Here is a 14,973-nt window from a genome sequence, read left to right on the forward strand (position 1 = left end):
GAGTATGTAGTGTGTTCCAGCTGCACAGTATGTAGATTTTGTGTATGCGAGAAATGCCCAGATGTATCATAGATTAACAAGCATTTCTGAGTACTCAACTCGGACATACTCAACTATCAATCATACCACAATGTATTGCATCTCTTCAGACTGTGCAGTAGCAGAGATTTTGAGCCAGGCTAAAAGCTCATAAAAGCTGTTAATATGTCACTTTATTAAGTTTAAATATTTTTCAGGTGAGAAAGTAACCATTTAGATTCCCAAAGTGTGGTCAGTTAATCCAAATAATGCCTGTTTGGAAATTTGTTGCAATGTTTTCAGAGATCTAGGAGCTGCCATGGGAGCCGCTGGCTGAGACCGGCCAACAGTCATGTGATGCTTGCTTGAGTATACGTCAGTGTGAACAGTCTGCTGGTAATGGCATACTTAATCTTTCATTGAGTAAGCAGTATGCAGTACATACTGATTGAGTATGTAGTAGGCAGTAGTTAGTAGGCAGTACCGAACACAGTGCAAGAGGTTTAAGGAGCACAATGCCGCCATCAGGAGGTGGCCAGAAGTAGTGAACTGTGAGGACTGCTGCAGATAAAGTGAACATATTATAATGTATAGATGTACTGTCTTTACTCAGGGTTTTAGTGTCCTCCTGAGTGCCTGGGACATGACTTCTGTACCTGGGGGACTGCTATATGGTCCTGCACAAGTCCAAAGTTTTAGTGCTTCAACACCTTTAATTCTCAGGTTTCTTAAATCATCCACTGTTTTGACAAGACACCACCTATTATGCCCTCTCTATTTTACATTAATCATGTCATTGTGATGTGATGTGTCCTTTCATGTTAAACTTGACTGTATGGTGAGAGGTAGGTAGCTTTTCTTATTTACAGAGGGTATTCTTGTAAACATAAAAGCACACACACTCTCACAAACATACACTCACTCTGTGTGATGAACGTACAAGTACTGAGCATTTATGTTTGTTCTGTTACAGTGGAATTTAACTTGTATGTGATGAAGACCCAAAAGGAAGGGATAGCCCCATCCCATCCAACTGGCATACCATTTTTCACAATGTAGATACTTCATATAAGATAGAAAGAATGGTTCAAGGACAATACAAGTGAAGGAGGATAAGAATTTATTCTTTGCGAAATTGATTGCTCTTTTGTCTTACCTTATGTCTTCCCTTTGAGTGATTGGAGGAACAATGGAGGACACATTCCTCTTGTATTTGGACAATTCATCCATTAGCTAAATAAGTCAGTGAGAGGGTGAGAGGAGCACTTCACTGCCAGGAAATATTTGGTATAAAATATGAAGTCATCTCTCTCATTCCACAAAGATGCCAATCCAAGTTGTGCTCCAAAATATGTAGCATAAACCACTGGTTGTACATGTCACTCAAACAATGAACTCTTAATGAGATGCTGTTTTCCAGTTATTTGACAGGAGCTGCATGTGGTGAGTTCTCAAATGTTTTCAGTGCTGGACAAGAAATCGACAGGCTTCATTCCAAAATGAGATCAGTCAAAGTGAAACATTACATTTTTGACATAAATTTTTCTAGGTAAATTTCAGCCAGTGGTGCTAGGATGATGAATTGAACCCATAATTTGTCAGAGCGTGACAAATTATGCTACAGCAGCAGCAAGTTAGCTCAGCACATAGAGTGGAAATTGTAAATTATATATACTGTGTCAATTAGTGAGCTTTAGAGGGACTGGTAGGTGGATTTTGTTACTTTCAGACAAAGCCTGTAGCTGTTTCCCCCCTCTCCAATCTTTATGCTAAGCTAACCATCAGCTGGCGGCAGCTTCATATTTACCATACAGACATTTAAGTGGTATTGATCTCTTTGTCTAACTCTCGACAAGGAAGCAATTAAGCGTTTTTCCCAAAATGTTGAACTATTCCTTTACTGTGCAAGCTGAAACTACAAGTGTATGTGTGCAGAATGGATTCTTGAGGTATAATTTATGTATGCTATTTAATGTCTTAAAAAGTACACACACTCACACATAGCCACAGACAACTTCACACACACTTTGGTCCGTTTAGGGAGAGTTCAAATCATGTTCAAATGAGCAGACGCCAGTGTTTGTTTCAAATCTGTGAACTTTCTCACACCCAGATTTTCACTAAACATGTTCAGTCTGGAGTTGGGAACAGTGATAGAAGATAAGAGCAACTTTTTTAGACTTTATTACAAAACAACATGACAAAAACAATACATTTTTACGTTTTGAAATCCACACTCACAAAACGAGGTGATGGTGTCTGGTAAGGTCCATTCTGCAAGGCAGAAATTAATTTCACATCCATCAGAAAAGAATTTGCCTTCTGTCTCAGTAACAGTGAAAATGAACAGTGACAGATCTGATCAGCTGTCAGTTAATGCATGCTGTGCACCTTTTGTTTTCCACACTGACACAAATCTGACAGGTGACCTATCATCCTCTTGACCTTTGCGGCAGCGTAGGCAGGAACAGCCCCATCATGGTCACTGCAGCTCATGTTTCTTCAGTGAATTTATGGTTCTTTAGTCTCTGACAGTGACATCTCTCTGTTTGAAGCCCAGTGTAGTCTGGCTGGGCAGTCTATGGCTCAACAGTCCTTTGGTGCCTTTGGACCCATGGAGGTCTGGGATTGTGTTTAAATTGTGTGTCAGAGAGAGAAATAGAGAGAGTCAGAGAGGTGCTGAGAAATTCAAAGTGCAATTTTTTTCTTTTGCAGTGCCATTGGGAGAAGAAGAGAATGAGAGCAAACCACAACAGAAGATAAGGAGAAGGACAGTATGGCTTTTCCATGTCTAGATTCGTAGACATTTCATCTTTGATTCTTTGTAACATTTGAATTGTGTGTTATCACACTGACTTTCAGACTGTTTATATATACATTTTATATGTACATACATATGACACATTTATTTAGCTGTGGCTCCCATCCTGAGTGACTCACAATAGGCAGTCTATCCCAACTCTTAAATATGTTTTCTGTCTCTAAGTTCTCTCCATACAGAATGTTTCAAGTGTCTTTCTCACGTGTAGACATAACTTATCATATATTTCTTTTATATCTCTTTAGTCTCTCTTCGTGCCACAGCTCCCATCCAAAGGCATTTGGCAGTAGCCACTTTGAGGCTGCCGTCTTGCGTTCCTTGCAGTAGTATCCAGTTTATTTGGATGATGCAAAATGGTTTTACTAGTACAGTACAGCATATTTGTTTCACCTTTTCATATTGAGCTTTCTTCACACTTAGCCAGGGGTGCTGGTGTTTTAAACACGGGAAAGCTTGCAAGTTCCTCCTCTAGTCCTTTTAACCCATCTAACCCGTCCCCCAGCCCCTCATCCACCTCACCACCCTCTCCCGACTCCCTCTCTCCCCCCTCAGGCCTCCCCCTCTCCCTCTCCCCCGTCCTTCCATCCAGCATGTCAGGAGCTAAAATTTCAGAGAACTTCAGCCCACTGCTGCTTGTGTTGCAGTTGGCGTACAGGGCATTCCCATGGCCATTGCTGGGATTGCTGCTGATCACCGTGCCACTGTAGCTGTTGCCATGGTGACCACCGTTACCCTGGTTGCTGAGCAATGTCGTGGTCGTGTTTGTGGTCGCCGTCCCGTTACGCTTTTCAGTCAAGCGGAATCCTTCAGACAGCAGGCTGGCGCTGCTAGGGGACTGTGGCGTGGCTGAGGAGCCAAGCAAGTCCCGCCCCTTCTCAGACGACAGCGAATTATCTGGCAGGTGGTGGCCCTGGTCCCTTAAATTGCGCCGATGTGTCACAAAGCAGTAGATACATACAGTAAATGCCACACCACAGAGGAAGAAAATTATATAGAAGGCCATGACATGACGACCTCCTGGTGTCGCCACTGCTCCTCCAGCACTGGGGTCCTCTAGTGTCAGCTGATAGGCTGCTCTGCGGCAGGGGGTGGGGTCTCTGATACCTGGCCCCGCCTCCTGCAGTAGAGAGACATGACAGAGAAGAAGAAGAGAGAGGTGTGACTTATTATTTTCATTTAGTGAGCATGGTCGTATAACTGGAGGGGTTTTTGTGTGTGTGTTTCCTCTGTACCTGGCATGTGCAGATGTATTTTCCCAGACTGTCCTCGCTGACGGTCACCTCCAGGTCAGAGTGGTGCTGCCTGGTGTGTCTGTGGGGAGGATGCTCCCAGCTACAGGGCCTGGGAGACAGCTGGACGCATGGCAACAAGAGGCGCAGACCTTTGGAAACTCGCAGCTCCCTGATGGATGGGGAGCAACGCCCTGGAGGAAAGAAGGAGCAGAGAGGTTTAATGTGACTAAGAGAGAGATGTTTCAGGTAAATATGCAACAGGTAGAAAAGGAATAATTATTCCTGTTTGAAAGCAATGAAGAACTTGACAGTTAGATTATCTTTGATCCCACATTCAAGTAGGTATAAAAAAAATTCAAAAAGGGAAACCCTTACCCTCCACTGCATCACATCTTCTTAAGGCATCGTCCACCATATCACCTGGGCCAGGCCTGGACACACACACAATATATATAATAAATATACATACAATATAATATCTACAATATAATACACAAAGGCTGCAAAGATAATTTATGGTTTATTCTCTCTTTTTGTGTTGTTGGTTAAACTAAGTAATTTTGACTCATTTCTCTGATTCTAACCTTTGATTGATTTTTGTTGTCATGTATTGCCATTTTATGGAGTAAATGATAAATTTATGAATAAAAACAAATTCACTAATTAATTTACTAATCTAGAATGTTACAATGTGACAGTCGGCTATTGCTGAATGTAAAGGAAACAAATGTGTGCTTCCTAACTTGCTCTATTTCTACATTTCTTACACACTACATTACTAAAATGTTTTCAACTAATCTGAAAAGTGTGCTTAGGTGTAAGCATTTTTACAGATTTGAAACAAAATACACAAAGAGAATTAATGAATAAAAAAAGGTCAGTTTTTACACAAAACAAAACCATTTCCTGTCTTTGCGTTTCACTTTTGGGTGCTTTCAATTTCTCTGCAATGCTAACGTAGTACTCACTCTGCCATTGTGAACCGGCAGGCTTTTTCCTTTGTGCTCCACACGCAGCCCAGTTCTCTGGCTCTGGCGCACACCTCACAGCTGGGATACAGACCGCAACCTTCAGCCTGGACACGAGCCAGAGACAGAGGGCTGCCCACCAGAGTCCAGCCCTGGAAACAAAGGGAACCATTACAAAATCACTGAGCACTAAAACTGATGTTTCCAGGCACTGCAGATTAATATATGCATGTCTATGAGTGCGCATGTAGTGCTGTGCAGATCATTCACCTGGTGCAGTAATATATTGTTGACAGGCTCCTGTGAGGTGAACAGAGGAATCTCCTGCAGTAAGGTGGCGTTCTGTCCCACTACTGCCACGCGGTGGAGCTCCCCACGGTCTGCAACACAAAGTAAACAACAAATCTCATCTTTTGTTACCACTTACCACTATTTATTTTTGATTTATTTACAACTTTAAGTTACATTTATTTCATATTAAACACACTGCAAAAACTTTTACAAAAAAAAAACTCATACAATTGTCATAATTTCCGCACAAATCCCCCATAAATACTCCCCAGCAAATGATCTATTGGTTCTTTTTTTTCAAATCAACTTACAAGTCAAATGATGTATTTGAAATGATGAAATAAACAGTTTTTAGTATTCATGTCAGTGTAACTTTCACAACTTTCATGTCCATCACCTGTTCCGAGGTGCAGCACTGCTCCTCTTCGCTCTTCTCTGCCGCCCATCTGTGTTACAGCCAGCTTGGTGTATCTGATCCCCTTCCGCACCAGCAGGGGCGCTGCAGTAACACTGTTCTCCATCAGAGGGTGATCCCTCACGAACGTCAACACCTTGTCAGGGAGTTTCAGGGAAGATTCAAACCCTTCAGCCTTCAAAGCGTTGTTCAGACACTAATAAAATGTAGAGAGAAGGAGAAAATTAGTAATTTACATTAATATAATGCAATAAAAGACATTGTAAAAAGCAGACATATTGATAGTAGAGGCATGCAGTTGTATCATGGTTGTACGGTTTTAGTACCTGGCCAGGTCTTGGTGTGGGGACAGGTTCAGGGTTGATCCAGTTCTCGCAAGTCTTCTTCAGCTCTTTAAAGGAACCATCCATCACTTTGCTGATGTCAGACAGACTGAAAACGCAAACTGCTGATAATTCCTCATTCTCCCTATAAGAGACACACAGGCACAAAGAAAGAAAGGTCAACATTTAGCCATGGTGATGTAACTTTTGGAGGCAAAAAGTTTATGGACGTGTTAGTGTGTTCCTCAGCTCACCACTGGGAGGTGAAAAGCCCATAGAAGTGCGTGCTGCTGGGGTCTCCTGGTGTGTGTTGCGTAGTGAAAACGTCAGTCAGGATGTTGTAACGCTGACCGCTGGGTTTGTCCTCACACACCAGCTGGGCCTTGAGAAAGGTGGTCCAACGCCGCTGCAGAGTCTTCATCCCTCCCACGTCCGACTGAAAGAAAGACGAGCCAAAATTCACACAAGGCAATCAATCAGTCAATCAATCAATGAATCAACCAAGATATTAGCTTACCTTGCAGACTCGTGCCACCCTGGGCACTTTGACTTTGGTATATAGGTCGTATTCTTTGGCCACCTCAGTGAAGAAGAAGTAAATCTTGTCATCATCTCCTGTTGGGTTGCTGTCTGGAGTCTCCTCTATGAAGGCTGAGCTCACAAACTCTGGGTCTGTGAAACACACAAACACAAACACACACACACAAACATAGCCATTAACTCACTTGTTCCTGTGTGAATGTATGATAAATGTAAGTGTGTTTGTGTGTGTGGACATGTCAACATGTGTGAATGTGGGGGTTGACAAGTGTCAGTGTCTGAGTGTGTGTGTGTGTGTGTGTGTGTGCAGACGTGTATGTCTCACCACTGAGCCAGTTGATGGATCGCTCAGTTCGGATGCGCTCCTGCTCAGGGCCCGTTGCCCGGGAGATGTCAAAGAGCGTTCCCAGGAAGTTGCTTGTGGCTGCTGTGTATAGAATACCACCTACAAAGGAAACAAGAGAGAAAGAAGTGAGTTTTATTTAAATACTGCACATTGAAATACAATAAAAGCCTTTAAAATGATATATTAGATTGTGACGATATGCTGATCAACAAACAAACAAGTCATCAGTTGTGCAGTGGTACTGACTCACCTGCCATGACAGCCGTGTAGTGCTGACTGGGCTCAAAGGGACACTTCCCCTTCCCTGTCTCCATCTTCACCCCATTATCCTCAGCTTTCTCCAGAGTGAAGGTGGAGCGCTCCTGCAGGATGACAGGAAAAGAGAGGGAAAGATTAGAACAACAAAGACAAGAATTATATGCCAAATAAATGATGGCAATTATGTAGATTATTCATTTTTCTCTGCAGTCTTGTTTCAATTTGATCTCTTCAGGTTGCATTTCAGTTAGCTGTGCTGCTTCTAATGTAACTATAATTGACTCTGGTTATGCTCTTTGTACTAAAAGCTTTAGGTACTTAAGCACTCAAAGTACCTGCTGGAAAATGTCATTTGCAACAAAACATCTAAAAGCTTTTGTTGGTTGACTGACACCAATTTTCTAATAATTACTGAGGAAAAGCGCGATTTAAAAGACTTGAATGTTACGAATGAATGTTGGAACTTAAATGTGAATAATTTGTTGGCAGTGGGAGGATAACGCAGAATGTGTGTGTGTGTGTGTGTGTGTGTGTGTGTGTGTGTGTGTGTGTGTGTTTGTGTGTGTGCTCCCCTGCCTGTCCCTTAGGTAAAGGGCCTGTGTGGGATCTTGACACAGAGATTCATTTGCAGCTCTTACTACAGGTGCAAACACATTTAAATAAGCAGAAATATAAGACGTGAGCAGGGACAAACATGCACACCAACACACACTAGTATGGAACCACAGTATGTTGTAGTTGTGTGTGTGTTTGTGTGTGTGCACTGTGTGGCGGATGTTAAGGTTTAACTCACAAATAAATTCACACATGCAAACACAGACCGACAAGAGGACAGACTAGATACAAACAGACTAACCAGGAAGGCACACTGGGGGTCAAAGGCATAGGTGCCACACACGTAGATCCGTCCATCCCCTAGGAACTCCAGCAGGCGGATGTAGTTGTTGCAGTCCACCTGCAGGGGAGGACAAACATCCAAAAATAAAAAACTTACATCCAGGTTCAAAGTCAGAAATAAAGGAAAAACAAATATTTGTCCTTTTTAAATTGCATTAGATTATCAATAGTCTGGCTCAGTGTCTGGCTCATGAAACATTTTCTTTATGTGAAAGAGGAGGAGGTTCATTTGCAGTTACACAATAATAAATATATTAAATACACAGTGTTTAAAATATAGAACTTTATCATATATTTAAATTAAAATTCAATCAGTATATAAAATACATGGCTATGTATGAACAACTCAGAGGATAACAGCTTAAATTCACATTTATTTATTCTCAGGGAAAAGTTAATTCTATAGTATTGTACATTATATTTTACAACACATTGTGTACTGTATTAAATAAATTAATCAGTGTTGGTGTTACTACTTTTTATAAATTAAATATCTCGTTTCAGAACCAAAATTGAAGCTTAAGGAGGTTGTAGAGGATTCTCAGAACAGCTGGAGTATCAATGATTCTGATTGGAAACTGGAGACCCCCACCGCTGATAGAGACACTCGAGACCCCGACTGATACCAGCAGAGACCACCCAGTCTAACTCACACAGACACACACAAACACACACACACACACACACAGACGCATGCATACTGCAACCTAAGACCACTCATTCTCATGCATAAATCATACACAAATGCACAAAAAAACTACATTTATATGCTCCAGTGTCCCACAAATATACAGCATAGATGATATATTTGTTGAGCAAACAAGCCCTGCTTTCTCTCTCTCTCCTCTCCTTTACAAATACACACACATTCAGTCCACATCTGTAATGGAAAAACACCCCCTATTGTCCCTCCTTGGTAACCGTGAAACCATGACGTGGGCAATTTCAGGGAACTTGTGCGTGTGTGAGTGCCTGCGTGCACAAACACAGTCATCCTGTCATCAAGTCATCCTGGATGAGGTCCAGGCTTGAGTCACCTTCGCTCCTGGAGGATGTGGGCACCTTATGATGTCTACATCATGTCTCCCAAATCACCACCACCCCATCAGCACCACACACCAACCCTCGCATTGGTACAGCTCCATGTGAGACGGACAGAGAGCAACAGAGGGAGAAAGAGAGCTCAAGCTAGTAACAAAGGGATCATCTTGGGATTATCTACTTCTGTAGCCCAAATTAACCTCATTCATACTAATAAGCTTCATTTCCAATCTGGCATGAGGTGAATCAAATGGATCTATTCTATTCGACTCTGTTCTATGTGAGTGTCAGGAGATTATAATTAAAAGTAATTATGCTTTCTAACGTTAAAAGCTTCTGTGACTTCAGTCTGGACAGTGGAAATTAAATGTCCTGCCGCCAAAACATCTAAAAAGCTTTTCATGCTTACTGACACTTACTTAGTGAGAGCAATAATTACAGAGAATTACACGTGTGTGTGCACATGGCAGAACTTTCTTCCTAATGCTTGAATTTCTACCTCAATTCTCTCACTTTCTCTCTTCTGCCAAATTTCTCATGAATACGGTACTTTTTTACACCAGGTTTTGCTTTTTGACACAACATCATCTACAACAATACCAAGTGATATTATCATTAAAAAAACCAAGCAAAGTTGCAGTTTCACTTTAGCTTCTTTAAGCTCATTGTTTGGTTTGGTTTTTACGGCTTTACTGTTGTTGTTCATTCTCACTGCTTTCAGCATCATTTCTACCCGCAGCAGACGGCTGTTATCAACAAAAAACCCATTGTACCCTATATACTTGTCCAGCACCAAATGGTAGACAAAGTTAGTGACTAGCTGGTGAACTATTTTCCACAGGAGCTGATGGAGACCAAGCCAGAGCTACTGTTTGAGAGTGAATATTAGACTTCACTACAACACCTTTTTAAAGTGATAATAATAATAGTAATAGTATTAATAGTATATAATCGTTTTACAGGTTGTTACACTGCCCCTAAGTTGCCAAAAATATCTAAAAAATGCAGGTTTAAGCATAGAAACAGCTACTTTTTCTGGTTTATAGTCAAAATTTACTACACACGCACTTTCATTTAGCACTTTAAAGTGTTGATGGGCAGCTTTTAACAGCCACCACAGATATGTATGTAATCTAGGAGAGTACAAACAACTCTCCAGTCAACACCAAATAATATTCACTATTCATTCAACGCTTATTGACACAGGAATGAGACATACAGTGACGGCTCAGTGATGTATGTAATCAGACATAATGAGTTCGAGCTTTTTGTTTGGCTATGGTGAATGCAATGTTGACATTAAGCTCCAGTTAACTACCATTTTATTTATTACAACATCACTCATTCCCAGTGTTTAGCAACATCCTGCGGATAGCAGTGAAGCACTGCGCCACCCTGCTGACTTGCCCTGATTTGTCCCAATGGGTCTGTAGTTTTTGCATGATTCACAGACACACACACACACACACACACCACCATCTCTCTAGGTCAACTTCAAGGTAACTTCTTGTTAAGTCTATTGTCTTGTCCCTTGTCTCCTTATCCTTTGTTGCTCATTCCAGTCTATCACCCCCCTCCCTTTCCCATTTCCTTCCTTCTCCTCCTTCTTCTTCCTTCATACTCACATGTAATCTGATAATCAATGGCAACAACCCCTCTATTTACTGTCTTCATCAATCATTCACCTTTCTACCACCTTACAGTGGAAAACTACCCTGATGATTGTGTAAAATGGGTCAGAACTAATTGCGCTTTCCTTTCCATTGAAACTCTGACCTTCCACTGGCTTTGTTTATCTTTTGATTTGACCTAATTTTTCTGAACTGGAGGCATTTATCAGGCATTTTTTAGCATTATCAAGTCATTAGTGTAAATATACTGTAGTTGAGGTATTTTTCTCCATTGGAAGGATCTAACACCCTAGATTGTGACGCTGAAGTCCTTTCTTCAGCTTGGTACTGCCTGGAAAACTGTCAAAACAAAGACATAACTCAACAAATAATTCTCCAGTGTACAGTTAGTTTAATGTAAACAGTTGATTGACGGTTGATTTCCTATTGTAGTCGAAGCATAATGAGATGTACAGCTTGATTGTACAGTACGCCCTATTTAATCACTTTCCATAGACATAGTTATTGGACATCTGTGACTTCATATACACCCTTCCTTTCTCTTACTCTCTTTCTGTCTCAGTACAGACACACACACACACACACACACATATCCCTGATGAGGCCTTGGCATGATTCCCAGAACTTCCCATCCGATTCCTAACAGCACAGGGTTGTGACCCACACATAGGCATCCATGCTTGAGCACACAATACAGGCACAAGCACATGAAATCTCACATTTCAAATGTTTGAGGGTACTTAAATCCAACAAAACTGTGTGCTAGAGATTTGACAGCATTTTATCACATCTAGATCTCTCTAGTTTCTATTTAGGTTCAGCTTTCAATGATTTCACTAACAAAATGGTTAAATAATGTTATATTTAAAAACTAAATCCCAAAGATAGACATTCAAAGAACTAAATTATGATTCAATAAGAGATTTGTTAGACTTGGCGCTTCATAAATCCAGAAATTTTTACTAACTGGGAACTGGATCCAAAACGAAAATGCCTTTCAGAAGCCAAGATATTACAGAGGCTCACTGAGGTGTTAGTACATTTAAATGACACAAGACACATTATTATCTGCGCAACTATTAAAATTTTTGTGGTTGCACTTACAAGGGTATCCCTGGATGTTTCAACATCTTCACTGACAAGTTACAACAGGATTATTGGAGGAAATAGCTACTGTAAATACTGTGACTCACTGTAAATCACTCCATATACAGTCATGAATGTGTGTTGGCAGCACCTTTCTTACAGCTCTGGGAATGAATACAGTACTTTGTGTGTTTGCATGAATTGCAACCATCATGTGATGCAGATGTTACTGCAAGCTGAATTGGACAACAGAAGAGGGTGTGTGAGAGGAAACACACACACACACACACACACACACACACACACACACACACACACACACACACAGCTCTCACCTCTGTCTTTCCCTTTGCCACACAAGACTTCCTCTTCTCCTCCGGCACATCCCAAACAATCTGCAGCAAGAGAAAAGAGAGACAGTAATAATATTAACGATGACTCCTTTCTAATAAACTGTACCCAAATCCTGAAACTGGCAGCTAAATGGAACTCAGCCATCATTTATTACAGTATTTATACCTGTGATTTTCCTGCTGTGACAGGTCAAAATAGAAAAAAGGACTGTTAGCTCGACAAATAAATGCATTTATGATGAATTATCCAGAGACTCCTAACCTCCGCCTACGCAAAAAACAGTAAAATTGATTTATTGACCCTGCAAACATCACTTAGCATTTTGAATCCAGTCTAATAGGCTCATATTTTATGATTAAACATAGAAATCCAGATCACTGCAGTCTAATCAATTTCTCTTTGCTCCAAGATCATATTTTATGGAAAGTTGTTCTAACTTTTTAAAATTTTTATGACAGAAAGAAAAACTAGTTGATCTCTTGGATGTAAATAAGACAAACATCATTCAAAAGCCCAGCCTGAAACTGTCTTCTTCAATTAGCAACATTAAGAACCCTTAAACCTCTGTTCATGTTAAAAGTGGTTTACAGAGAAAATTGTTGATTTTACCCCTTTCATGCAAAAAACACACACACGCAAACACACATCCCTCCTACCTTGCGCGGTGACTGGTTGAGCTTGTTGGTGTCTACAGCCAGTATAGCATCCCTGGCGCCGAGGAAGAGCATGCCTGTTGAGCGGTCCAATAGGAAGGTGCTGAAGTTGGCCACGCCGCCGAACTTCTCTGGACCCAGAACGGTATCTGAGGACAGAGAGAGGTGAGAAGGAGGTGAGATTTTCTGTTTTCAATCATCAGATCCAACATGGATTCTGCAGCCAGCTGGAAACAACTGCTGTCGACAGGAAGCTGTACAGACAAAATGGAACAAAATAAATCTGTTTATTTCCTCCTTTATCCAAGGAAATGTAAGAAAAAAAGGATGCCAGGAGGAGATCAATCAAACACCACATTATCAGCAAGATGTTCAAAGAGATAAAGAGATGAGGGATGAGAATAGTGGGGAGAGAAATGAGAGTGACCCATGTTTCACCCTACCCTCTCACACGATCAGAGCTCCTGATTAAACCCTTTAATCCCTTCTCAGTGTATCTCTTGATCATTCTTTTTCACTCTGTTTTTGTGACTTTTTTCTTATTTCCTCTCTTTAAAATCATACAGACGACAAACAGCTATCTCCATTACTCTTGAAACGTCCGCCTGGATTTCTGTTTGCCTGGATTTCAAATATTGTTTCCTACATATTAATTCAAAGTCAAATCCACTGCAGGGAAAAATACAATAAACTAAATTATGCATAATCATGATATATAATGAATAATGCAATACTTGTACATAATACATGATGTGTAATCTCAGCTATATTTGTCTCCTTAATCTCAAAACTATCACATGAATCAAAATCCCAAAAGCTTCTGAATTGTGCTCCTGCTCTTGTTTCTCCTACTCTATCCCTCTGCCATGATCCACCACGGGACAAAGCTCTGTCTGCGTATGAATGTGTCTGTGTGTGTGTGTATGTGTGTTCATGTCCCAGCTGCTGGGAGGAAAGAGCACAGCTGTGTACTGAACTTTTTTGGAGTGGTGGTGAGAGAGAGTGTGTGTGTGTGTGCGCTCTGTGTGTGCATGTTTCTATATGTGTCTGAGGAAATTATCAGGTTTTTTTGAAGTCCAACAATGCTGATCTTTTTTGACCTTGATGAAAAAGGCCAGACATGCTCTGTGAAAGAAAAGAAAATTCACAAAGACAGTCTCATTTCCTATGAAGGTGGAACCAGTAATTGGTTTGTTAGTAGCTACATCCCAATGAAACGCCCACACACACACGCACACAACCTCAGCACACACTACAAAGAAAGGAACACATTGAGCCACAGATTAACTCATCAGGGGACAGATTAAAGACTAATGCTAATGAATAAAGCCGGTGAGATTAATTTAACCTCAAACAAACCAACCAGAGGTAAAAAAAAATATATTACTCAAACAACTAATAAAACATGACTAATGACCATAACAAAGCCAACACCCATATTTGCTCACGACCAAGCAACCACAGACTCACAACTTAATCCAATTTATTGCGACATAAACACACAAAAACATGAATACGTATTTGTTGTAATGTCACTCAAGCAAACTTGAACCAAACCGTATTTTTGACGACTCATGGCTGCTGATCTAGCAGCTAAGTAAGCTAAGCTAAGCTAAATAAGTTTAGATACAGTATGTAAGCAGGCAACTCTTCGCTAACATGTTAGCAAAAAGCATGTGATAAGCTGTGTAACTGTAACACAAGTAGAGAAAATAATAAAAGTCTGAAATCACTCCCTATTTACTTTATGGTGCACCACAGTATATTTACTGTCTGCAATCTTGTTTGAGTGTCTGTCTATCTGCTAACAGTCCCATAAGGCAATGTGCAGCATTTTAAAGATGCAAAAAGTACAGTAGTGCAACGCTACACCTGTCAGTGATGAAGTAAAATGCTGATTATATTATTTAAGCGTCAGAAATCTAAATTTACTGCTCACTACTTGAGTAAATCGAGTGTCTACTATACAGGGAGTGATTTCAGACAGTCAGGCATAAACACTCACACACACACTCTCCTCTACTTTATGTGCAAGTGTTAAACATACTAATAAGCCATTAAACAAACCGGAGATCAAACTTTTTCAGATTTTTCATCTT

General features: G+C 40.7%; 1 protein-coding gene across 2 annotated transcripts in view; it reads right to left on the reverse strand.

The window, feature by feature from the left end:
- Positions 1 to 2,186: 2,186 nt before the first annotated feature.
- sema4f (sema domain, immunoglobulin domain (Ig), transmembrane domain (TM) and short cytoplasmic domain, (semaphorin) 4F) overlaps positions 2,187 to 14,973 on the reverse strand; it is a 105,427-nt gene continuing 92,640 nt past the window's right edge. For both annotated transcript variants that reach the window (XM_067580456.1, XM_067580457.1), the window contains exons 4-17: positions 12,878 to 13,023; positions 12,203 to 12,262; positions 8,069 to 8,167; positions 7,205 to 7,316; positions 6,934 to 7,053; positions 6,586 to 6,740; positions 6,323 to 6,504; positions 6,072 to 6,213; positions 5,728 to 5,941; positions 5,310 to 5,419; positions 5,040 to 5,191; positions 4,447 to 4,502; positions 4,072 to 4,262; positions 2,187 to 3,956 (exon numbers count right to left, since the gene is read on the reverse strand). In XM_067580456.1, coding sequence (XP_067436557.1) covers positions 3,234 to 3,956; positions 4,072 to 4,262; positions 4,447 to 4,502; positions 5,040 to 5,191; positions 5,310 to 5,419; positions 5,728 to 5,941; positions 6,072 to 6,213; positions 6,323 to 6,504; positions 6,586 to 6,740; positions 6,934 to 7,053; positions 7,205 to 7,316; positions 8,069 to 8,167; positions 12,203 to 12,262; positions 12,878 to 13,023 — 2,462 coding nt within the window. In that variant the 3' untranslated portion in view covers positions 2,187 to 3,233. The remainder of the gene's footprint in view (positions 3,957 to 4,071; positions 4,263 to 4,446; positions 4,503 to 5,039; positions 5,192 to 5,309; positions 5,420 to 5,727; positions 5,942 to 6,071; positions 6,214 to 6,322; positions 6,505 to 6,585; positions 6,741 to 6,933; positions 7,054 to 7,204; positions 7,317 to 8,068; positions 8,168 to 12,202; positions 12,263 to 12,877; positions 13,024 to 14,973) is intronic.

This window comes from Thunnus thynnus, chromosome 22 (assembly GCF_963924715.1).
Source record: "Thunnus thynnus chromosome 22, fThuThy2.1, whole genome shotgun sequence".
Taxonomy (NCBI): domain Eukaryota; kingdom Metazoa; phylum Chordata; class Actinopteri; order Scombriformes; family Scombridae; genus Thunnus; species Thunnus thynnus.